Source organism: Corvus cornix, chromosome 3, assembly GCF_000738735.6.
Source record: "Corvus cornix cornix isolate S_Up_H32 chromosome 3, ASM73873v5, whole genome shotgun sequence".
Classification (NCBI taxonomy): Eukaryota; Metazoa; Chordata; class Aves; order Passeriformes; family Corvidae; genus Corvus; species Corvus cornix.
In genome coordinates this window covers 102807343-102831898 of record NC_047056.1, presented here as the reverse complement: position 1 = coordinate 102831898, position 24556 = coordinate 102807343, and the positions used below count along the sequence as shown (strand labels likewise).

At 36.2% G+C, this 24556-nt stretch overlaps 1 protein-coding gene across 3 annotated transcripts in view; it reads left to right on the top strand.

Moving 5' to 3' along the window:
- The window catches only part of NBAS (NBAS subunit of NRZ tethering complex), a 166203-nt gene that overhangs the window by 20837 nt on the left and 120810 nt on the right, over nucleotides 1–24556 (top strand). For all 3 annotated transcript variants that reach the window (XM_010393300.4, XM_019282201.3, XM_010393299.4), the window contains exons 13-22: nucleotides 1840–1903; nucleotides 3103–3296; nucleotides 4325–4582; nucleotides 5367–5492; nucleotides 6770–6921; nucleotides 7669–7803; nucleotides 8076–8154; nucleotides 8862–8966; nucleotides 9246–9382; nucleotides 24114–24197. In XM_010393300.4, the coding sequence (XP_010391602.2) occupies nucleotides 1840–1903; nucleotides 3103–3296; nucleotides 4325–4582; nucleotides 5367–5492; nucleotides 6770–6921; nucleotides 7669–7803; nucleotides 8076–8154; nucleotides 8862–8966; nucleotides 9246–9382; nucleotides 24114–24197 (1334 nt within the window). The remainder of the gene's footprint in view (nucleotides 1–1839; nucleotides 1904–3102; nucleotides 3297–4324; nucleotides 4583–5366; nucleotides 5493–6769; nucleotides 6922–7668; nucleotides 7804–8075; nucleotides 8155–8861; nucleotides 8967–9245; nucleotides 9383–24113; nucleotides 24198–24556) is intronic.

Sequence of the window (24556 nt, the reverse complement as noted above, 5' to 3'; positions counted from 1 at the left end):
TCCATGTTTTTCAAGAGCCCTAAACTTACTTGTATAATAATCTTTTTTACCCATAAACTGTAAACTTGAAAAATTAAGAAAAAGAACCAATTATGTGCAATGAAATTTTCATGAGGCATCTTGGTGCCAAGTAGGTAACGCTGTTAGAATTAGACTACAATGCCATTAGACTGAAATGCCGTTACAAAAGAGAAGTAGAGGCTAACACAGTTAAATTTGTTTCAGTGGTTGAAACCAAATTCTACTGGATGTCTAATGTATTCTTCTAGTCCTCCCTCAAAATTTATCTTACCTTGCTCCAGATGACATTCTAGAGCATTTTCTTAATCAATTTGCTGTTAAGTCTAATGCTTTCTACAGGAATTGCTTGCAAAACTAAGTAAGGGAACTTACGTTAAGAATTGCTCAGACACTGGCAAACTTTTATGTGACTTGTGTGAATTTAAACACTGGGAATTGAAAGCTAATTAGTTTTCAAAGGAAATTCCATATAACTAACATACTTTCTGGGTAAAGATAAAACTTTATTTTAATGAGGAAATACATTTTGAAAAGTGAAAAATCTGAAACAATGCACACTAGTATGTGAAGTATTTTGATTTTCCTCCCATTAATTTCTTGACTAATAGTAAAGAAAGGCCTTTCACTTGAAATGCTGCATCTTATGTTCTGAACCTACAAGACATGAACCAACATCAGTTCCAAACAGGGTAAACAAGTCGGATTGAAATGTAGTTTCAAGCTTATTTAGAAAAGTGTTTTTAAACAGCAACCAAAACAAGCAAGCAAAAAAACCTCAAAGAAGTTCGGCTCCACTATTGGGATAAGTGCTGTGTGTGTGTATATGCATATCTGTTTATCTCTATTTTTAAGATACACTTCAGACATATTTTGCTCAAGGATGCTTACAGTGTGTTGTATTTTTTCTTCCTTTTTAGCAGTAATGAATATATATCCTGAAGGAGCATTCAGGATTTTATAGTTCAGTGAGGGTGATATAAAGGAATATTCAGTACTTGACTGTTCCCAAAATTTTTTTATAGGTGAAACTGGTGTCCAAGTATAATGCATATTTTCATAATATGAAAATAATAATATGTGTGATTACAATGTAATTGTCAACCAGACATATTTGTTAAATTAAAAATTAACTTAGAGGGGTCTCATGTTTAATTTTAATTAATAGACTCTTTTCTTTCTACTGAAAAATCAAATCTGAAAAACACCTTCTGCTTGACCCAAACGTACTTTGGTTATTTCGGCTACCTGTACTTCTACTGCATTGCACTTGGGGGTAGGATTTCTGTCACTTCTAAATCACGTTTAAAACAGCACTGCAACATAATTCTGAACCTTGCAATGCATCAATTAATAATACTGCTTGTTTTCTTGCACTAGTCTTGAAAGGGGCTTTATAATTCTGAAAATAGCTTGGGAAAATACTTACAGAACTGTACTAGACTGTCACACAGGACCACTAAACAGACTCTTGGAGGTTATTTTATGTGCCTGCAGTCCTATGTATAGACATGAAAAGCAAACACTTGGCTTTTGATTGCTGGAGAACCTTTATTTCAGAAATCTTTAGGGTATGATTACTGTTTCAAGCTGGTCAGGCCATGTCTCGTGATTTTGGTTTTTTTTTTAATTGTCTGTAGAAAAGTGCAGTGTGGTGTTACAGCAGTTGTATGTTTATGCTTGAGAAGAGTTTGAATTTACAGGGAGCATTTTAGTTGAAAGATGAGTGGGTCAGCAACAGAGTAAATAAATGGATTCTGTGTTACAAAAATTTGCTTGCATATAATTTCGGTTTTTTTTTTTTTTTTTTTTTTTTTTTAGCCAGGCTATGATGAGCTTAACCCAGACTGGAGACTCTCTAGTGAAAAAAGAAGGAAAATAAAAGGTATGCAGTACAGTTAGATTATTATTTTATATCACTGTGTAGTTAAAAATAGTAGTGCAAATATATCAAGACTGAAATGGCTTAATTAAATCTCAGTCAGGTTTCCAAAATTGTATGATTTGAATTTGTAGCATGGCAGAGGTAAATGAGTGTCACAATGGGTTTTTTTCAGATTGTCTCTTAAAAATGCTTTTGTAGCCATAAAGAAGTTGATATTTCAGTTAGCACAGGATTTAGTTTTTTCTTTCTGTGAATGTCTAATAAATCTCTAAAGCTAATGTAATTTAAAGATGCTGGTTTAAAATTCTGAAAACAATTCTAATGCCAACTTCCTCCTTGATGGGTTTGCCTCATCAGTCTGTATTGTTTTCTGAAAATTCAGACCAATCTCTGCAGCCATTTAGCACCTGGTTACTGCATGGTTGTTCCAAGAGTGCAGAGATCAATAGCTATTCCATGATCCATTTGCTGCTGCTTGTATACATCTATATTATTAAAGGATTCCTGTCTCTTAGTACTATTTTTCTTGGTAATTCTGTCTTTGGGTAAATTCATTTGACCTTCATAGGTAGGCTGCTGACTAAGCATGAGTAAAAAAGTGATAAACTGACCTGTTTCTTAGTGCTCTTTGGGGAAAGATTGTTTTCATCAGAGGAGTGGAAAGTGACATGTAGGGAGCAAAATGCCCAGTTACTGTAATCAAGACAGTCTTGGAAATGCCACAGCTTCCATTGTCAGTCCTAGAGACTTTTTTATTTGATTTTTTAGTTTAATATTCCTAACAACCTCCTCTTGAAATATGTTTATATATTTACTTGTCCTCCAAAGGAGTGTAGCCTTTTCTGATTTTCCTTAGTATTAGGTTTGTTGTCATGTTGATAGGTAATGAAGTAGATCTTTATGAAAGATCAGAAATCTGTCAATTTTTGTGCAAGTAAATCAGTTTACTGTCAATTTTTTTCCAAATAATTTATATATATTTGTAATTAAGTGCCTTTTCTTTTTTTCTCAACAGCTTTATTTAATACAAAAGTGGTTTAGTAAAATGTAATTGATACAAAATACTTAGTGAACCAACAGTGCAAATATAACAATAAATATTTGTTCAATTAGACCATATTTCTTCATAATGGAAGTCTCTTCTGTTCTTACCTGAGGTTTAATGTTATCTTTCTTTATATGGTGCATTCTTATTTTAGATAAAGAATCCTATTACCCATTGATAGATGTAAATTGGTGGGCAGATAATTCTGTCATCCTTGCTCGCTGCTCTGGTGCATTGACTGTGTCATCAGTCAAGACATTAAGAAACTTGCTGGGAAAGGCCTGTGAATGGTTTGAGAGTTCTCCTCAGGTCACTTCGGCTCATGATGGAGGATTTCTAAGTCTGGAGGTGAGGAATGTGCACAAGCACATTATCCTTTTGGAATATGGTACAACAATTTGCTTTTTTATATGTGATCCTAAGATGGGGTGGGTGTTAAAATAGAAGATGTTATTACTAACAGGAAAAGCGATTCCTATTCGTAGATAGGTGTTGCAGAGAAATTCTGAACTTGCTGCAGCTTAACTTTTCTAGGATAAACTTGATAAAACCATAAATAATTTGGGGGAGTAGAAGCAAAACTCCTGGAAGGTTGAGTCTCAATGAGAAGAGACTTGGAACAGAAAAGAATTTTTGTTGACAGTAACCTTGCCTTGTATGTTAGTGCATCTGAAGAACACTGCAACCTCTTTCACTTGGAAATCAGAGAGAGTGAACACATTTCAATTAGATATGAGGAACACAACGCAGAGCTATGTAAGAGATATATTTTTTATTTATTTTTAGGAGGATTCCCGAAGGGAGTAGAATATAATAAAGTTAATCAGGAATTTTCTTTAAAACTGAGAAAATTACTCTTTTCTAAAGCTTATATTGAAATAGGTCTTAAACATCTTAATCAAAAGTTTAATATTAGAATTAGAAAATTTCAGTACAAACCAAAGCTTGTGTGTATGTTTTTGGAAAGTTGTATTATTCCGGAAATAATATATACAGCCTGTGACTGGCATACTACAGCCTAAGGATGTAGTCTGAGATTGCATTAAACAGAAAACCTTGCTTTGAATAGCTGAGAGTTGAAAACACTCCTGTACTCTGCAGTAAGCTGTAGAAAAGTGTGGGAAGATGTCTCCACTGTTCTGCCCTGTCTGGGCTGGTGCAGGAGGTTTAGTGTAATGGCAGGTTACTATGAAGCCTTCACTTTGGTAGGTGAGGGATGAAGCCTCAGATCAAGGAGACAGATGCAGTCAGGGTTTGTTGAACAGGTTAAGCAAACTGGGAAATAAAGATTTTAAAGGAGAAGGGGAGTACTCCGTTCTTACCAAACTAGTTTAGGTGTACTAGGTGGATGTTTCCTGTTCACGTTTTCTGTGCAGTGTGAGATAAAACTTGTTCCAAAAAGACTGCGTGTGGAGAGTAGGCCTGGTGATGAAGATGAGGGAGAAGATGACTCTGACTCAGATGATGAAACTTCTGCTAAGGACAGATACTTCAGCTACCTAAAGCAAGGCCTGTACTTTGTGACAGAAATGGAACGATTTGCTCCTCCACGGAAACGACCACGTACTATTACAAAGAATTTCCGCCTTGTCAGCTTGAGATCCACAACTCCAGAGGAACTGTACCAGAGAAAAGTAAGTCTGGAAGGAAAGGTCACATCTCTGTTAAACAGCTTTATTTAGAAAGAGCTCTTTATTTTTCTTTTCATTCTTGCTGTGTTAACAAAAGGATTTAGGCACATATTTCTGAGAGTCTCTTAACTGACAGTGTGCTGTGTCACCTAATCAAAGGGATCCTTGCTTAAAACTAGCATTATAATAACTGAAATGAGATGATGACTTCAATGGGGGACACTGCATCATTGACTTGGCTATACTTGGACATACACTCGTGTTTGCACATAGTGAAAGACTTGGCAAATATATTGAATGATATCAGTTTAACTTGTTGTTGGCCCAGGAGTGGGTTAACTTACAGTCTGATGTGAATGTTTTGCATGTTTTTTCAGATATATGTACAAATGAGGCCTGTGACTCAATTCTTACCAAACAGATACTGCTTTGCTTTTAGGGCTCTTGGACAGACTTCTTTGTCTAGGCCATTCCAGTTGTTCTGATGGTAAACTAGCCCACTCTGTGTTACAGTTCCCAGGGAATGCTGATGTCAGACTAAATATAATGTATAACTAATATGATATTACCTAAATAACATCTTCCTTTTATTTGAGGAGAAAATCTCTGGTTTTCTGGATGTGGTCATCAGATGTGAGTCTTAATCACCTGTATCTTGAACCAGTCTCTTCCCTACCTGCTTATGCATCAGTAATTATCCCACTACTTCTTTCAACGCATAGAATTAACAATTGTTTGTTTAATGTGGAAATCAGATGACTTTTATTTTTATGTGTTTGCTTTTTAGATTGATAATGAAGAGTATGGGGAAGCTTTGTCTTTGGCTCAAACATATGGCCTTGATTCTGATCTTGTGTACCAAAGACAGTGGAGGAAGTCAGCTGTTAATGTCGCTTCAATTCAAGACTATTTGGTATGTCTGTGTTTTGTGATTTTTTTTTTTTTTTTTTTTTTTTTTTTTTAGGCTTTCTTATCAGAATGACTGTGTTATCTTTACAGAAATGGAATTCTCAATTGTGTTCTAATTTATGCAGCGTAAATTGGTGGCAGTTTGAAGAATTGACCCACAGATTCCATTTCATACCATGTGTAAGAGATCAATTTAACTGAAGGCCTGATCGAGAAACCTTGGCAGTTAATGAAAGTCTTTGTTTTGGAATATCTTCTAACATCTGTTAGTAACAACACACTTTCTGTGTGTAATCTCTTCCCCCACATGCAGCAGTAGATTATTGCCTGGGAAATGAAGAATAATAATTGGACATATCAAGTGTTTAAACTTTCAATTATTTTAGAAAAGAAATTGGGAAGGTGAAGTTGGTATCCGTAGCTACATAGCAAAGTTTGAGTTACAAAATTGCTGTGAACTGTGGTAACTGTAACTGAGCTTTTCAGTAGAATTCAACATGGGGTTTTTTTTGGCTTGGAAGTAAGACTTCTAACTCATCAGACAAGTGGTGTCGAAGTTGTACAACCTCATGGTTGTGGTAAAGTATTAGTATAGGTATAGTATTAGTATTGTATAGTAGTATCTAGTTTAGTATTAGTATAGTAGGTATGGTATAGTATTAGTAGTATAGGTATATAGGTATTTTAGTGTATGTGTAGTAGTGTAGGTATGTTGGTATAGGCTAAAGAGATCAAGCAAAATATAATCTGGTTTTTTTTTTCAAGTCAGATACTGATTGAATGTCAGAATTTAGCCATTCTGTATGTGATCTCTAATGTCAACCAAAGATCAGCAGATAAGGCAAATACATTTTGTGATTCTGGTGGCTTTTCTGTCTCAGAATCCTACTGACATGTGAAGAAGATGGTATTGAAAATGACTCTAGTGCTACTGTGGAATACATACACTTGGTTTATAAAAACTGTGTTTTACCCCTAAACCATCATATTTTATTTAGCGATATTAATTAGAAAGTACAAATAATGACTTCTGTTTCAGTTGTTGTAGAAGTTCTGCTAAATCATTTGGTATTTCTGTGCCCTTTTCTGCCACATATACTCTGAGGGAATTGTGTTTATTGCATTCTCATTTGTTTTGTTGCTTTGTATTGTCAGTCATCAGAAGAACTTGACATTTTCTTAAGTGGAAGAAATACATGAGGAGACTTTAACATTATCTCTGGTTCCATTGCTTTGGATTGGACCATGTAACATTGTGTCTGTGCTCTTGTTCTTGGACAGAGCAAAATCAAGAAACGTGCATGGGTTCTTCATGAGTGCTTGGAAAGAGTTCCAGAAAATGCAGATGCTGCTAAGAAGCTGCTTCAGTATGGCTTGAAAGGCACAGACTTGGAGGCTCTTGTGGCCATAGGAAAAGGAGAAGATGGTGGCAGGTTTGGGAAGAGTATTTTTTTTTGTTTGTTTTCTTTTTAAAAATGGTGTATAAAGTATTTGCTAGTAATTTGGTAAAATTTTTTTCTTATCAACCAGCAGTGAAAATATTAAGAAACTTTTGCGGGATATAAAGAAAGGTCATGCTTTGACTCAGTAGATGTCCACAAAGTCCCTATACATTTTACTTCTGTATGTATATAAAATACAGTGTTCATTGTAAATATATGCCCTGTAATTTCTTTATCAGAGGAAATATTATTTACTATTTTACTATGAGAATCTGTTTCTCTTGCTGTTTCTGGAAGCTGTAACTAACCCTATAAATGTGTTTTGTTATATGTCTTAATTATATTGGTCAAGCAGAAGCAAGACTCAGTAGAGACAATTTTCCTCAGTGTTCAGTTCCTGTTGGTAGAAAGAGGCTGTTCTTTCTTTGTGCAGTCATCTGTTACCATTGTGTGCTGTAGAGCTGCTGCCTATCCTGCTTCTAGCTGTGGAATCTAGAAACTGTTATCAAGTTTGGTTTTGGTTTGTTTTAGGGAGGGAGTGGAAATAAGAATTGATGTCTCTTGTTGGCTTGGGATGAGGCCCTGCTTGTTTACAACACAAAAACTCAGTATTTTTCTATAAGTGTGTAGAATTTTTGTCAAAACATGGACGAAAAGCTGTTTTAAGATGTCTCTTCAAAAATTAGTTCACCTTTGTTTTTTATCTTCATTGCTTAGACTGTTCGTTTTGTCTTCCAGATTCATCTTACCAGGAGAGGTGGACACTGACATTCCCTATGAAGACTTTTTGTCACCAGATGAAGAAATGGATACTAGAAAGGAAAAAGAGGCCAAGAAGCATCAAGAACTGCTATTATCAGTAAACTTTTCAAAGTAAATGAAATGTTAGGCCATGTTTTATTCAGAATTGTAGATTTATAATTAGCTACACAGTTGCAAGAACATAATTACTCTCATATCTATTATTCCTAATAGAAAAGTGGTTTAAATTTTAGTTGGCATTATATTGTGTCAAAGTTTTCGGTTTACTTAATTGCTTGATATATCCCAGTGCACAAAGTCATTAAAATGTGTAATCTTTGTCTTCATATGCATGTGCCATAAAATATTAATGGCAAACATGAAAATTCCTGTTCCGAACACAGGCTGACACTGGAACAGAAGGAGCTCTGCCGTAGCAGGCTGAAGCTGTTAACTTACCTTGATCGCCTTGAGACCTATGAGGTGAGTTCTTCTGAGTTCTCACACCACAGGTATTCCTGCAACTTTTGTATCACATCATCATATCTTTTTTTGTTATTTATTGTGGTATTAAGGTTTATAGTCTTCTTGAATGGCTACAGTCTGTCACTGGAGAAAAGTAAGATGTCTTCTGTTCAAGTGGCTGTGTTTTTCCTGCTTCACTGTTTCAAAAGGCTAGCTTCTAGTCTTGAGAGGTGCAGTTGGGCAAAAGTCTGCTTTGAATATCCTGTGCCTGCAGCAAATTGAGTTATGTAACGACGTGGGATGTAGAGTTCAGGCAGGATTACTGTGATTTCCCTGTCAGTCGAATTGCCAAGTTCTATGCAGGTTCTCAAACAAATCTTTTTCTTCCATGAGCTTACCAAAGTGAAAGTTTTTGGAATGCCAAACTGTATTTTACTAAGTTTTTAGGTTTTAAATTTGCAGCTGGCAATGCACACACTCCCATTATGGCTTTTACCACATCTCTGTAACTAATGATGTTTAAACATTAACTAAAATAAGGCAGAAAATTGTCTTAGCTTATCAACCAAAAGTGCATCTGTTTTTTTCATACTGAAACAAAAAATCCAGCATACTTTTGAGCATATATCTCATACTTACTCATCCTAGGATAAAACGATGTGTAGACTTTTTGATGCTTTTGTAAATCTTGCATAAAAAGCAGTCTCTCTTTTTTTTTTTCCAAGGAAATCCTTGGAGGGCCTCATGCAGCTGAGCAGCATTATGATGGAGAATTCTTTAAGAAGTTCAGAAATCAGAATATTGTACTTTCAGCAAGAACTTATGCTCGGGTATTAATATTTATGTTGCTAGAATGCAGTGGTGTTTTGGTATTGCTGTTTGCACTTAAGTGCTTTTTCCACCTCCCTTTGAACTTGGTTGAATCTCAGTGGAAATTTAAGAGGGGGTGTCTTTGTTTGATTTTAAATAAATAAATGCTGTGACCCTGACCTTCTTTGTTGCTAAAGAAAATTTAAAATGAACTCTTTGTTGTATGACCGAAGCTTTCTTGCTCATTTTTAGTCTAAATCAGTCTTAAGCTCTTAAGAACTTACTGTTCTGTTCTTTAGGAAAGCAATGTCAGAGCCCTGGAAATTTTGTTCACTTTCCATGGATCAGCTTTACTTCCACACAGACAGGCAATTCTGTCCAATTTTCCAGAGACTACTTCACCACATGAGTATGCTTTGCTGTTACCTGAAGCTTGGTAAGGATGCATCAATAGATACTAACTCAAAGAGAGATGATTTTTTGATTAATGCATAAATTAGTTTCCATGTATGGCAGTCTGCTGTTAGTTATTGTCTGGAATCGAGAGCAGCTTTGTCTGTATGGGACTTGACTTGACCAGTCATCATTTTCTGCTTTATTTTGTGCCATTTGTGGAATCTTTTTGGTCATTAACAGGAAAGTAGGGAATTTAGAGGCTCTTTGCATATCTAAGAGGGAACATGGACTTTTCTGACCTGAAACTGCCCAGATTTTCACATGTGTAATACAGGTCTTTAACTGGTTTGTGGTAACATGCAGTGTTAGGAAATGACTACTACAAGTGTTTAGGTCCCTGGAAGCTAATACATTTTTCTGGACTTGTTTTGTGAAGTAATTTAACACTTAAGCTGTCAATAACTTCAGAATCATTAATCTTTTTGATACTGATTCTTGCTTGACTTGGTAAGGTAGAATTAGGAAAAGCTTAATACAGACTTTCCTGCTGTTTCATTTCAGAATAAAAAGTTAGTTTGCTGTAAATACCAACTAAATTTTTGTAAGATAGTCTTCCTTCAACATCGTAATTATGTTCTGTATATTAATTAGAAGAATTTTTTGCTTCTGGAGTATTTCTTTCAGACACTTCAATTGTGAAATTAGTTTCGAAGCATATTGTTCAGTGCTCGTAAAGAGACGGACAGATTTCATTTTTTAGTATTTTGTAATAGGACTTTGAAGCCTTACTTCAGAGGGAAAGTTTTTGGAGGAGCTAATAGAATTTTTTTTTGTAGTCTTCCATCATTATAGTTAAGCTTTTCACTTCAAGGTTTTGCCAGTCTCATTTGGGCAATTTTCAATTTAGAATAGGGGTTTTCAATTCATTAAGTTATTCCCCTGACACTTTTCCTAACTTATAATACTTACAGTTTTGTCCTCTCTGAAGAGAAAGAACAGTCTTTATTTCATGCTTCCCTTTTTGACTGTTGGTAGTATTAGGGACACATTTAGTGATTAAGTGTGAAAACACTTGTTTTATCCTTTTCTTTAAGGTAACAGTTAGGACCATGAAGAGAAATTATTGCAGTATTTATAAAATTGGTAAAATGTATTCCAGTCTTTCTCTTTTGATAAGGTCTATAATGTGGGACATAAGAAAGAATGGTCATCTTAAATGTGGCTATGATCTGTTGTTGGTAATAAAGAGGCTCCTTATCTTTCTGAAGGGTTATTTGTTCTTGGTTTTGTTTTGTTGGGTTTTTTTTTTTTTTTTTTCATTTTTTTTATTTTATTGTTTGGTTTGTTTACAAAACTGACTTATGTGCCAAGAGGGAAAATGACAGCTAAAATAAAACATTTCGCTAGTGATCTAGTAGTAAAGATGTGAGTTATGGGGTAAGAACGTAGTTTTGTCTGCTACTGAAAAGTTATAGTACATATTTAGAAACTTTATTCTCATAGCAGAACTTTCCAGTGCTACAATCAGGTATGTGAGGTTCACGCTTTTTTTCCCTCAGACTGCATAATAGACACTACTGTGTGTGTGTCTTTTGAAGTTTCTGTCTTTGGACAGCTACAAAAACCCTATATACACGAATCCCATGTACTTACAAAAACATAAAAATATATTGTATATTTGATATGACCTTTTTCTAAAACTTTCTCTGTTACAAAACTGATTGCTCACATAATATTGCTACATATACTCCCTAAACCAATATTTTATTAATGCAATTAAATTAAATATGTACTGATGACAATGTCTATTAATGAGAATAATATACTAATTATATAGATGTAATTTGTACAAGGTAGAATTTTCTTCCTATTTTATGAATATTTTTTATGAAATGGGGGGATTGGTCTCCTCTTTCCCCCCCCCCAGTTCAAACAGCTTCAGCTTCTGGCAGTTCTTGTTTCACATGAATCAAAGAGAATTGAAGTTCTTTGTCATTTTTTGTGAGTTTATTTTCCTTTTAGCTCTAGCATTCGTTTTTTAAAGAGTTTATTAGTATGGATAAAATTACTGACATTCTGTAGATATGTTGTCATTGTTATGAAATGTAGTTTAAATGAGTGTGCTATTTAGTCTTCTTATTAGAGGACAGTATGTAGGCATAATTTGCTGTAAATTAACTGATTGAGCAAGGTTATGATACAATTTATTCATTCCCACAGAACACTAAAAAGTTGTAAGCACTGACTGTAATTAATACACTTCTGAACAAAAGGAAAGCATTACAAAGATATAAACCCCAATATTTTTATTGGTAGAAGAAATGTTGCAGCATTACCACACAGTCCCTTTAGCTTCTGTAGCTTGTAATTACAAGGGTCTCAGGACAGGCAGTGAGAGTGAATCAATTTGTGTTGATGAACTTTGACTTTAGGCAAATAGATTCTGAATCAGGAATCTGATTTTGTCTGGTTTTCCTTTTGAAATTTCACACCGTTGCAATTACGAAATAGGGTGTATCCTGTAGAGGGTTAGAAGGTGTTTTTTTTTGTTTTGTTTTTTTTTTTTTTTTTTACTTTAGTTGCATAAAAGGCTGCTCTCTTGTAATTTCTTTTAGATCCTTGTTTTTTCTGAAAATTCTTGGTCACAATGTTTGTACCAGGAGATATCAATAGGGTATTTGGTTTCTGTGGTGCATGTGATGAGACCACTGACACAGCTCAGCTGATGGCATTGCCCATTTAAGAGTGCAGCCTTTTCCAGTGGCCTTGCTTAATGAACACCTTGTTCATGGCTTGTTGATGCCTTTGTTGCTCAGTCTTCTGCAGCTCAGACCCCCTGCTGATCAGAAACTATTACAGTGGAGGTGTCTTCTACGTCTTCCTATATGGCTCTGTGTGTGTAGGGTAAAGTACTGTTTGAATTTACCATATTGTGACTGTGTACGTTGCACACTTCAAACAATAAGGGGGTTGATTCCCAGCTGCAGCTCTGTGAGGTGACACTCATCCCTCTAGGAATTCACTACATTGCTCTATGCTCACTTAGTTCATCTGTCTCTAGGGGAATCTGGCAGAGGAAAACCATGAGGTTGTATAGCAGGTGCTGCCTTGTTTGTGCATGGAGCAGGTGAGGTGGGTAAATAGGCACCTCCTTCTACAGCCAGGGTAAGAGCGCTGAAACAGTTGCTTGCTGTGCACCCCCACCAACATGAATGCACGTACAAGTGCATGTATGCATATAGTGCATAAATTCTTCATATATGAAGAATTTCCTAACCTGTAAGAAATGTTTTTGTAAAGGTTGTGTTATAACTGCCATTTTCTTTCACCTGCATCCTCCAGTTCAGCTGCAAATAGTAAATTCTCAGTACCTACTGAAAGAGCGGCTCCTTTGGTTAGTGCATTCTGTAGGCATAAAGCAGGTGTTTGTCTCTTACTTGCACCTGTCATTTACATTAGGATGGCATTTAAAGGCCAGTATCACAAAAACTTGAGGTCTTGTCGGTCAAGGAAGAACTGGCATAATTAATGGAGAAAAAAAGTAGAAGACTTTTTTTTTTCTTTCTGTGACAGATTATTAGGAAATATATATATATATATATTTCCCCTGTATCTGCTTGTAAAAAAGTCTCAGATGGTAGATATCCTTTTGTTTCTCATTTTTGGCACATATTTTATAGTTTAGCATCTTTAGGGGTTACTCAGAACAGTTCAGGAGTTTTCTGTCTAAGCAGGAAATTTATGTATTCATCAGACTCTTGCAAAAGACTGATTTAAGTGAGCTCAACAGCTCCCTGAGTTGAGGAGGAATCTGAAATACTAAGACATTGGTGGCTGTAAATGCCTCTTGGCTTCAAATTGGTATTGTGATAGATTGACATTACTAAGTAATGTGTTTTTGCAGAATTGGGATTGTAATGTTTTCCTACTTCTTTTCATATTATTTCTCAGCTTCTTTTATAATGATAGCTCCTTTGTCTCTGCTGTCTCTTCTTGGGTTCATGCTCCTTCTCAAAGATCCATCAGATGCACAGACTACATCTGTTGCGACAACTAGAATGAAGGTGGTAAAAGTTTAGGTATTCAAAGGAGATGAGATGATAGCTCTTTTTAATCTCTGTTTTAATAGCTATAGCTAGTGTTCTTAATCTATAGTTAAGACTGTTGCCCTCAGGTTTTTAGATGTGATCTAGGAAAATAATGTTTTACCACCGTTACAAATACATAACCGGAGTATTTTTCCTTTTCAGTTTCTTACCCTTTATTCTAGGCTTAACTGCTGTATTGTAACATTACTGCTCACATTTTCAACTCACAGAAGTCTGGAACTTCAAATGTATGGTTCCCTCAGCAGCCATAAGTCTGCTATATTGCACATTATGCTGTAGGAAAAATCTTACCCCTAAGATAGCAACTTTTTATATGTTGCTGTTTTTTTGCTTCTTAACTTTCTCAAATACTGGTGTTCAGTTGTGACATAAAGTGAATTCTTACTGGAGGGTTGTGGATGAACTCCATTTGCCTGATGAACTAGGATGGGAATGGAAGTATCTCCTAAAAACTTAGTGAAGGCTTTAAAACCTGATAATTTCCATGTAGTTGACTTGCATCTATGAATGAGTAAGTACTACTAAAATTTCAAAAGCAGTTAGCTTTGCCTTTTCATAATGATGTCTTCTCCTCAACTAGGTTTTTAGTTACTGCCTGTGGCACTGCAGTCTCAGTAAAGCTCTTAGAGTTTCATCTCTTCCATTCCTAATAATGTGCATGTAAATAGGTTTGATGACTGAACGTCCGCAGAATTGTCTAATATATAGCCCCCTCTTTTTCATATTACTTTTTTTTCTTGTGGAGCTGAACTGCTTTTGTTTGTAGTATAATTCAGAGGTGTTCATGTTAAAAGAATTAATCACATGGTCAGTTCTTTTTTTGAATTTGCTTGCATTCATTTGTATAGTGCTACAGTGAAAATTATAAGGGCCTAAATTGTATGTGCATGTCTTTTTTCTTTGCACTAACAGGAAGAAAAAAAAGAGTTCAGAGGTAGAGGGAGCAATGTAGTTAATACTATTTCAAGGATGTATTTGGTAGTAAAAAAAAAAGGCAGATCTAACCTTCTTCTATGAAGTAGAAAAATTAATTTTTGAGGGAAGGATAAACTTGTCATCCATCAGATGATGACACTCATGTTCTTGTCTGGATTGACTTCTGGTAGGAGCAGGAAAGGTTCTTGTCCATGTCAAAAATAAAGCAGTGGTTTGGAGGAAGAAAGAGTCATTGGCAAACTGCTTATGTGGGATTTTGTGATAACAGGAACAGCTTATGGTAGCCAGAAGGCTGCTGCAGACAGTGAGCTGGCAAAAGTACCATAGATGTTGGTCATGAGAAGATGAGAATGAGAACTTGAAGCCTTGAGGGAGCTGTGGAGAACATGAACTGTCAGGGAGGAAGGAGGGAAGTTTAACAGAGCCTGCCATGCTGGAGCTGAACTGTCATTCAGCTGAGAGAGCTGAGTGTGTTTGGCATGGAGAAGGTTTCAGACAGGCCAGTAGCAGCCTTCACATAACTTCCTATAGCATGTGAGCTGAACTGTGGCTGTGCTGTTTATCCACAGAACGTTGACAGGATTTCCTTTGTATTTCTGACTAGTTAATGCTTGACTTACCCTGACTTCATCTACCATGTGTGTCTTTTGCCCGCATAGTCCTGAACTGAAGTTTGGCTTGCCTTGCCCAATCTTCTAATGAAGTGTACTGCTCCACTGTCTCATCCATTTGTTGTTCTTTTACAGAGTTTAGAATAAAATTTCTTCCAGGAACATTAATTATGCTTTATAAATGTGCAGTTCTGAAGTAGTATTTCACTGTTTGGTGGCAGACGGCTTTGATCTTACTTGGAGTTCAGCTTTGTCTTTAAAATACCTTTCACAAAATCAAAATAGGCTATTGCCTCACAATTTTAGTTGTATACATGAAGAAAAAAACCCCTCAGTGAGCTTCTGAACCGTGCTTGTGTATTTAGTGTTAGCTGACTTTTATTACGTTTAGATTATTTGTTCTAGGTTGTTTAGGAGGGAAGAAAGTTTCCCTCTCCCCAAATATTATTAGAGGTTAACCACATCATTAAAACATAGCTTGATTTGTTTATATGAAATCAGTTATAACTTTCTCCTCTGGTGGCAGAGCTGCTTCAAAAGACCTGTCATTGCAGTGTGCACAGCAGGGATTCTGAAGGTTAGTTAACTGGGGCACCCTAAAGCAGTGGGATACCTTTTCCACTGGTTTACGCAGATCAGTTTTCCCAAAATGCATGATGTTTTTGGCACTCCGTTTTAGGAAGCAGCTGTACTTCAGTCTTGATAAATTTGTCACATCCTATGGATATTCTTGGAAAATGAAGCACTTCTCTCTCTGCCCACCACTTTTGTGTCATGTAGTACATTGAACAATTGGAAACCTAAAAATACATGTAATCAGTTCTGTAGTTGCATTTACTTACTCACTATTCAGATACTATAATGAAAGAAAAGAATGTTTTCATGCAGTATGAACTATGCAATACGTATCACAGCTGTTTGAGACCGTATATCTGGGATGCATTTCTTACATTTCATCCTCAGCTATGGAATAATTGTGACATAACAAAACTGCTTCAGAGATGTAAGAACTGCAGAGCAACAGAAAGTGGCATTGATTTCTCCATTGCCATTGTGAGAAGATACAGACTTTGGTCAAATGAATTTTTAAATTAAATTAAAAGAGAATATTTTAGTTATTTTGTTTATGTAACACACAAGCTTTCAAATGAGGAATTAGTGTTTCTAAGATTATTTTTCAGACATGATACATGATTAAAAAGGACAATCAAAGATTAATCTACTTCCAAAGTTCCGCAAACCTACTTCTAAAAACATCAGTGTCTTTCACCAAAAAGATACGGTTTCATAAATGTATTGGGGTAATTTGCATTTTGCAAATTAAGCAAATGTGGATGAGTTTACAAGGGTAAAGATTTAAAGAAAAAATACTCTGAAATTTCAACTTGAGGGGGCCTGGAGACAGGCTTGTTGTACGAAATGCTTAAAAGGAAAAAATAAAAGCAAAGCCACACGGTTGCTATTGGTAATGTAGAGAATTGGAACCTGACCTTAAAACTGAGTTAGACCTTGCTCTTTTGAAAGCTTGTCCTTGGAGAGAAAAATAATCAAAATACTCTGCAGGTTTGAATAAATGCATTTGGTAGGATACAGAAACTACAATAGCATGGACCTCTTTTGTCAAAGAAAAGAATGGAAAGAATTGGCAAACCAACATAAACAATGGAGTGAAAAGAGCAATACAGGAAAAGTCATCTCTTTTTGAAGAAACAGAGTTGAATACCTCCATAATCAGTCAGTTTACTGGATTCCAATCATATTTTTTCTACTCTTGAAAAGAAAAGAGAAGGGTAAAGGGTAGGGGAGAAGCAGTGGCTCAGGAAAAAATAAGAAATATCCCAAAGCCGTGCTAATATTTGTATACAGTTATAGTATAGCACATCTGATAGTTTCTTTTAGTTGGGAAAGAAAGCCACCTGCCTTAGTGACTGCAGTGATCTGTCGCTGTGTCTGGAATTCTGAGTGCATAGGAATGCAGACTTAACCTCCACGTGTCTCTGACCTCTGTGGGAGTTCAGTTACAAAGAACAAACCTGCCAGGTTGTGTAGCACAAGGAGAGTGAACTCTGGATGCAGTAGCATGGTGTACACTGCATAAACAACAGGCTGCCTGTGCATGCTGAATTCACCAGTTCAGCCCTGCTATGTGTGCAGGGCATGTGTGGAGGTTCTGATGTGCCCCCGTTCAGCTGGATTTGCTGTACAGGTGTTGTAAACAAAAGTATGGCAGAAAAATGGGAGCTCTGCCTCTTTACAGGTATGCGTTCATGTCTGTATCTCTTTGTCTCATCTGTGTGCATGTTTTTGAATTTTCAGACTGAAATGGTATTTTGACACCTGAAGTCTTTCTCAACTGACTTGCTTCCATTTTAACAACTTTTCCAGAGTTTTGTTGCTCTCTGTTTCTGCATGAGTCACTGAAATTACCAGCATTAGAAATCTGATGGGGAAAAAAACAGTATGTGCACCATAAGTATCAGTTAAGAACAAGCCTCGTGGTAAATGTTGGAATAAATTCAGCATTCTAATCTTTGCCTTTATAAAGGGCTTAGGTACAGGGATGTCTCATCCTTTGCTTCTATCAAGACTGATTTATTCCAGTTCTTATATTTAATTTCAAATACAGAGTTTTTATTAACTCTTCAGAATGAGGAGAGATAGTAAGGATAGTTGGATAAAGTCATTAGCGGGCAAGAGGGAATGATGTATTTTATTAGCATTGTTGAGAAAGTGAATGGAGTTAGGAGTCAGCTCTTGAGTGCTGTGGGTTCTGCTAGGGTTTTTTTGTGTATGTATGTGTTTTGGGCTCACCAAGAGACTTACCTGTTAAGACTGACTTAACATAAATGCTGATTTCTGCTAGGATGAAAAATCTTGCAGCTGAATCTTTTTTAGTGGTGTTTTCTTTAAGCTTTTAGAGGGGATGGTTTCTGAGTGCTGCTTGATTCTTGATGAGAATTTAAAAATCTAAAATTCCTCTCTCAACTTATTCCAGTGGTGAGCCTGAATACTTTTAAAATGGCAAATGGAGCCAGAGCAGAAAACACTTTAAAAAGTATTTTCTGTGGCTTATCCATACACCTGACTTAAAATATTTTAACTCCAACTTTTTCTGCTGTGAGAAGGGAAAAAAGATAGACATTTTGCAGTCAAGATTGCACTGCATGACAATTCTTTCCCATGAAATGAAAAATCTTTTTTTCTTTAGTATTTTGCAGTCAGGTCTGTTAATAAGCTTTTATGAAAAACTTTTGAAGTATGCTTTTAGCACTTCTGGAATTGAGGTGTCTGGACAACTGTGGGTTTCACTTCTGCAAAACCTTGTGCTGAAACATAAGATTGGTCTTGGCAGATTTGGCCAGAAGGCAAATGGCCAACAGTAGTTTTCAGGAGAGGAAAATCGCTACAGGCAAGTGCACTTGGAACATTTACTTGAAGTTTCTCAAGTGAGAAATAACATACATCAATAATATATGGCTCAAATATTCTCAACTAGATATTTTCTAGATGTAGTAAACTTGCACGAGACTTTATTCCAGGAATTCATTTTGTTTTTGAATCGAAGTACATGGTGGTTTATCTTCTATGCCATGCAGCAGGTAGTTAACAGCTTAGCTACGAATTGTGTAAAACAGTATCTGCTGTTTATTGTAAACGAGGCCCAGTTTCATCAGTACTTACACTGTTGTAGGAAGTAAGAACAGTGAAATATCATTTCCTGTTTAAGTGAAATGATAACATGAACAACTTGGTACCAGACTTGGCATATTGGTGCTTTCTTCTAGGATTCTTTCAATCTGCTTCGGTATTTGGAAAATGGATGTCATACACTTCTTGCCTCTAGTCATTCATATCGCTTGACTCTGTACTTCTACTCTTTTTTTTATTGTACCCTGTTGAGAAAACAGGCAGGGAGTGGCAGAGTTGCACATTGCGTCATCACTTGATGGATTTTGGAGTTGCAGGGAAAGGGGGAAGGAAAGCAACTTTCGCAGAGAGCAAAGCCTGAGAACTTGAATTGAGTGAGATCTTTCTTAAGCATTACTTTTTTTAAGTAGTAAACTTTCAGCTTCAGTTGACACTATAAATATGAGATGCTAGAGAAATTATTTTTAATGCAGTCTGTACGTAATTCCTGACTTCTGCTATTTGGAAAGGATTCTATTTTAAAGTGTATCTTCAAAAAAATACTTGAAGCAGTTGGAATTCGGGGGCAAACCAAGTGGCGTTTGTGTTATAGGGATAGGAAAAAAAGTATCACCTTTTAGATGGGAAGAAGGAAGTGCAGATTATTTTCTGAAGAGAGTTAGGGATATGGGCTGGATAGGTGATTGCATGTCTGCAGAAAGAAACACTTGCTAATACCTGTTGACTTTAGGCTGGGGTGGGTAATGCTTGCTTGCATAAAAATTAAGCTCTTTAGTCTCTAATAATTGTTGATCAGAGTCAGTAAAGTAACTCAACTATGTTAAGAGTAACTGGAGGTTAGAAACATGTAATTTGTACTGATACATAGGTCAGCTAAGAGAATGCAATTTTTGCCAACTTTTAATTGTAAACCTTTTGTGCTACTGAATCTGTAAAGAAATTACTTCTTAATTGGAACTGTATGTCCTGGATGTAACTTCACCACATCTATGGCAAGTATGCTGGGTGTGGCAGCAAAATTATGAAGAATGTGTTCAATGTGGTATTTGGCAGTACAGGCTTCGGCCAGTAGATTTTTCTTTAACTTCTTTTTTTCTTTTTTTGTTTCTCTTCCCATCTCATACTGAGGGACAGTAGCATTAGGATCATTTATGTGCGTTTTGAAATGTCTTGGTTCCTTGTCATTCAGATCTCATTCTTGCAAGGGTGGTTTTAAATTTGCATTCCAGATATCTGTATTTGTTTATTTGTAGTAATTTTCTTATTTAATAATTTGTTAGTCTAAAGAGGAGAATGCTGAAGTTTAAATATCCATTAAATGTATGTACCTCTTTCCTTACTATTTTGCATGACTTCTTTTTCTCAGTAACAACCAAAGCAACCAAACACCCGAAACAAAGAAAATTTCCCCAAAGTTTCTTCTGGGCTTCTGAGATTATATAGGAAGATACATTCAGGTGGGAAGCTCTTACTTAAGAGAATGATGAAAAGTCCTGGTGACTACTGGGAACAAGAATTTGCTTTCAGAGGAAATAAAATAAGTGACATGTGCTGCGATTTTCTTAACAGGTCTTGCTGTAATCATTTACTTATCATGTGTCTCCCCTATTGCTCCACTGTCAGGTAAATGCATCAGAGACTCTTGCAAAAGCCAGATTTTGAAAGAGAGGGGTAGGGGCACAGTTTGTATTCTCTTTACTAGAATAACAGAATAGTTTATGTTGGAAAAGACCCTTAAGATAAAGTCCAACTTCAAACTGCCAAGTTCGCCTCTGAACCATGTCCTTAAGTGCCACATCTCCATGTCTTCTCCATGGAAATACCTTCCAGGGATGGAGACGCAGCCAAGAGATGAGGGAGAGAAACTGACTGAGAGGGTCTGACCTTGGTTTATCAGTTCCCTGGTACTCTTTGGGCTGTTCTTAGTGGAGCTGTGGGAAGGAATGAGACTAAGGATTCGAATAGCAGGATCTGGTACAAGTTCTTTGCTTTGTGATTCTTAAGCTTCTGAAACTGCTTAGTCCCTCAAGCTGCTTTTAGTTTCCTCTGCCAGCTGGCCCTTGCAACAACTGAGTATCTTCTTGCCACTGTAATTTATAAAAAAGCAATTGTTACTTTACTGTTTTACTAATAAAGAAATAATCTCACAGTATGGGCCTGTAGGACTTGACTACATCAAATAATTTTAACAAAGTGCGTTACAAATTTTGGAGACAGAATAATAGTTAAGACATTAGTATGTGAGCTAATGTTGGAGGAAAAAGCTATCTGTAATATGAAATTGGAGTTGTTACCTGAAAACCTTCTCTTAATGTTATTCTCTCATAGTAGTTCTGCTACAGTTCTGCAGACATTTGAAACAGATTCTGAAATGAAACCCTTGTCTGTCCTTTGCTGTATAAAAGCTCCTTTTTTTTCCCATTAAGAATATGTGTTAATATTAAAAAAACCCCACCTAACTCCTCCCAAAAGAATAACACCAACAAAAAACCTCCAAACTCAACCAACCAACCAAAAACCAAACAAGCCCCCTGTCATATGAAAACAGGTTTCCTCAAACCTTTTGCGTTTGATTAGTCTGAGACCCTTGTGCCAGAGCAGTGTCCCATCATGGGGACTCTTCACGGAGTGGTGCTGGGTCAGAGGGCAGTTCTAGGCCAAACAGAGACTGCTCCTGGGTCTCCACACCTTTATTCAAGTGTGTTCCCTGCTGCCAGTGACTGCCAGCCCCCTTGAAGGGCTCACACTAACAGTTTATGGTATAACACTCTTTATTAATAAAATTGTGACTGGTTAAGGTTCAAGGATTGCTGGTGATAGTATCTTGACTGCAAAAATGTATTCAAAGCAATATATACTATATAACAAGCTCTACTCCCTAACCAAAGTTAGCTCGAGATACTCATTCAGTGTGCATGGAACATGGTTCTTACCCAATGGACATCCCTGTGTGGGAGAGGACAGGTTCAGCCTGTCACCTGATCCCGGAAGTTACCACGGAGTCTTCCCTGACTTTTCCCTATTCTTAACTTTTATACTTTTTCTACATTTAAGTGAAGAAATAGTATAAAAGTATATACTTTCATACCTATTGAGTGAGGGTTGGAGGTACCTTGGAGGCAGGGAACATTGGTATAGTATCCAATGTAACATTGGGATGGGAGTATGCACCAGTCCAAGGAGGGTGTTTTTGCCATGGTTGATGATTCAATGGCAAGGCATCTTCCTTTATTGCCTTTGGGTTTTAGCTGCTCTGTGACTTACAGCTAAAAAGGGCTGCTGAGTTCCCTTCTCTGCAAGGATTTTAGCAGAGCCTGACCATGGTGTCTCTACTCTGCTCCACCTTTCATTTAGTCCCCCTTAGCATGTATTGTGTGGGGGAAATCACTGACCTTATTCCATGCAGGGAGGAGCAACTGCATTTTCCCCTATAATTTCCATGCTGTTACAGCTCTGTCTATAACTTCCCACTTTTCTTTAATTTTACCCCCAGTCTTTTTCCAACCTTCACACCCCCTGCTCCCCCAAACAAAACAACCAACCGATCAATCCCGCCTTGAAATACCTTCTTAAGCCTACTGGGAGAAGAATGGGAAAAATTTGCTAAGAGATGAAATTCTCTTAGACAAAGTTTGTTCTGCTTTCTTTTCTGTTAAATAGAACACAGGAAAGGAGAGCATTATCAATTGAAATATAAAGTCCTACTTGTACTGTCTTGATTTTATAATTTGGAAGGCAGCATTACACTTTGGCTTTTCTGGTGTTTGACATTTCAGCTGCTAAAGAGAACCTTTTCACTAAAAACTGGGCCTTCCATAATAACGTTCTCATGTATGACATTTGAAATGTGACTATATTAATTTAGTTTATGAAGTCAGTTTTAAACATTAAATTATTGGTAAATTATATTATTTAAGATTTAAACAACTACAGCACCCCTAATCCTCAAAATGTATGGGCTGATGATGAATCTTTCAAAAATAAGAAAGTGGCTTTATTCCTGGTGTTTATACCACAAATATTAGTTTGGAGTTTTCTTTATGAATTATTTTTAATGATGTTGCTGTATGGTGTGTAATTATAAAGAGAGCCATAGAGTGTTTTGTTCAGGTGAACAGGAATTGAAAGCAGGTGTTGCTATCGCTCTGACACAGGAATTAACAGTTTTCCATCCTCACCCCTCCATTTGTTTGACTTCTATAACCTGCAAATCTGCCTCTACCTTTTTATTGTTGGATTACTACAGCATATATAATTTGGAGGTTTGGAATTACAATGATAAAGCATGAGGTGTTATTTGCTAATGCACAGAGAAGGGAAAAAAGAGTGACCAGTCCTCTGGGTGAGATGTGTATGTGTATGGGGCAGGGCAGTTCATGAGCATGCCTTGTTTTGTTCAGTGAGTTTGATGGCTGTTGCTAAATGAGATGTAGTTACTGATTTTTAGCTTATTTTTTTGACTCTTACTATATTGTGAAATTGATTCGTTGGTTGGAGTTGTGTTTATTTTTAAACTACTGAGTTACAGTGCTGCTCTTCAAGGGATGAGAAGATAGTGTCAGTTGTTAGTTTATAAATAGGGATTGTCTGTGTAGGGTTACCATTGCTGTTTATTTTCAGGGTCAGGAGAAAATGAATTAAATTTAAAATAGCTTATTTTTCTGGTATGCTGCAACTCTAATGTCTCTAGTTTGTACATGGTTTGATTCTTATTTCTACAAGTGCCAGAACCTATAAAGCTTTTCTCTTCCCCATTAGTTTATGTTCTGCATAGCTTGACACGGTTTTCTAGTGTTTTATGCTGCCTAAACAGCTAGCCTTCTACACCAAGCCATAACTAATCATTCCAATAATAATCCATTATATTCTTAATCTGCATCTTAAATTAAACAGGGTTTTTTTTTTCAACCTCAGTAATTAGAGGATGTTTCACTGTAGAGGTTTGTAGTCAGAAATCCACATTAAACTTAATTGAGAAGATCAGCACAGCAGGGCATGTGTTGTTCCAGTATGAGGATTTGTGCTAAGATTTGAGCAGTTTGTTTTGTCTTCTTTTTTCAAGCTGTGAAGATCATAGGTTTTTACTCATTTCAGTCTTCTGTGACAGCATATGAAGTCAGAATACTTAGTGTGAAATGGTAAAAATTCTGAAAGCATGTAGTGGGTTTTTTCCTTTTTTTAAAGCATGGTCAGTAAGAAAAGAAATTTATTAATCTTTTTTATTGGATCTTTAATAGTATAGGTAGAATATGTATTATATTTGTATGGATAACATACAGGCAAAACCACACTTGTAAAGCTGCACTAAGAACTAATAAATCTTAAATAATTGATACTGTAATTGACTGACATGCTTATCATGAATTCACAGAAATATTTTTGTATGCTTTGTATTCCATTAATTGAATGCCATAACAAATTAAAAAGACATAAAATTACATCAGGCTTCTCTTTTCTGTCATACCAGCTACAAGAAGGGGACATTGAAAATTCTTCCTTGGAATGAGCAAAAACATCGTGAAGAAGACTGGTGTGAAAAACCAGAATGCAGGTAAGTATATATAAAAGCAAAAATAAAAAAAATTTATTTACTAATTCTTGAAATGTGGGAATTGACCCAGTAAGACTCACTTACTATTTTTGTGTGCACTAACTTGTGTTTTCAGCTTTCTCAGTGAGACTGACTGAACAAATGGAAAACGGAGGTTGTGCAAACCTGGATCTTCAAGTAGAGAGCATTTTCTTTCATGATCTATCACATGTTTGAAAGCTCTTACTAGTTCAGTAGAGAGAATTATTTCTTTCATGATCTATCTCCTGTTCAAAATCTCTTAGTAGTTCCTTTGCTGACAAAAACTAGCGCTCACTGTGATTGGCATTTGAGTCTCATCAATTTACTGTGTAATGATA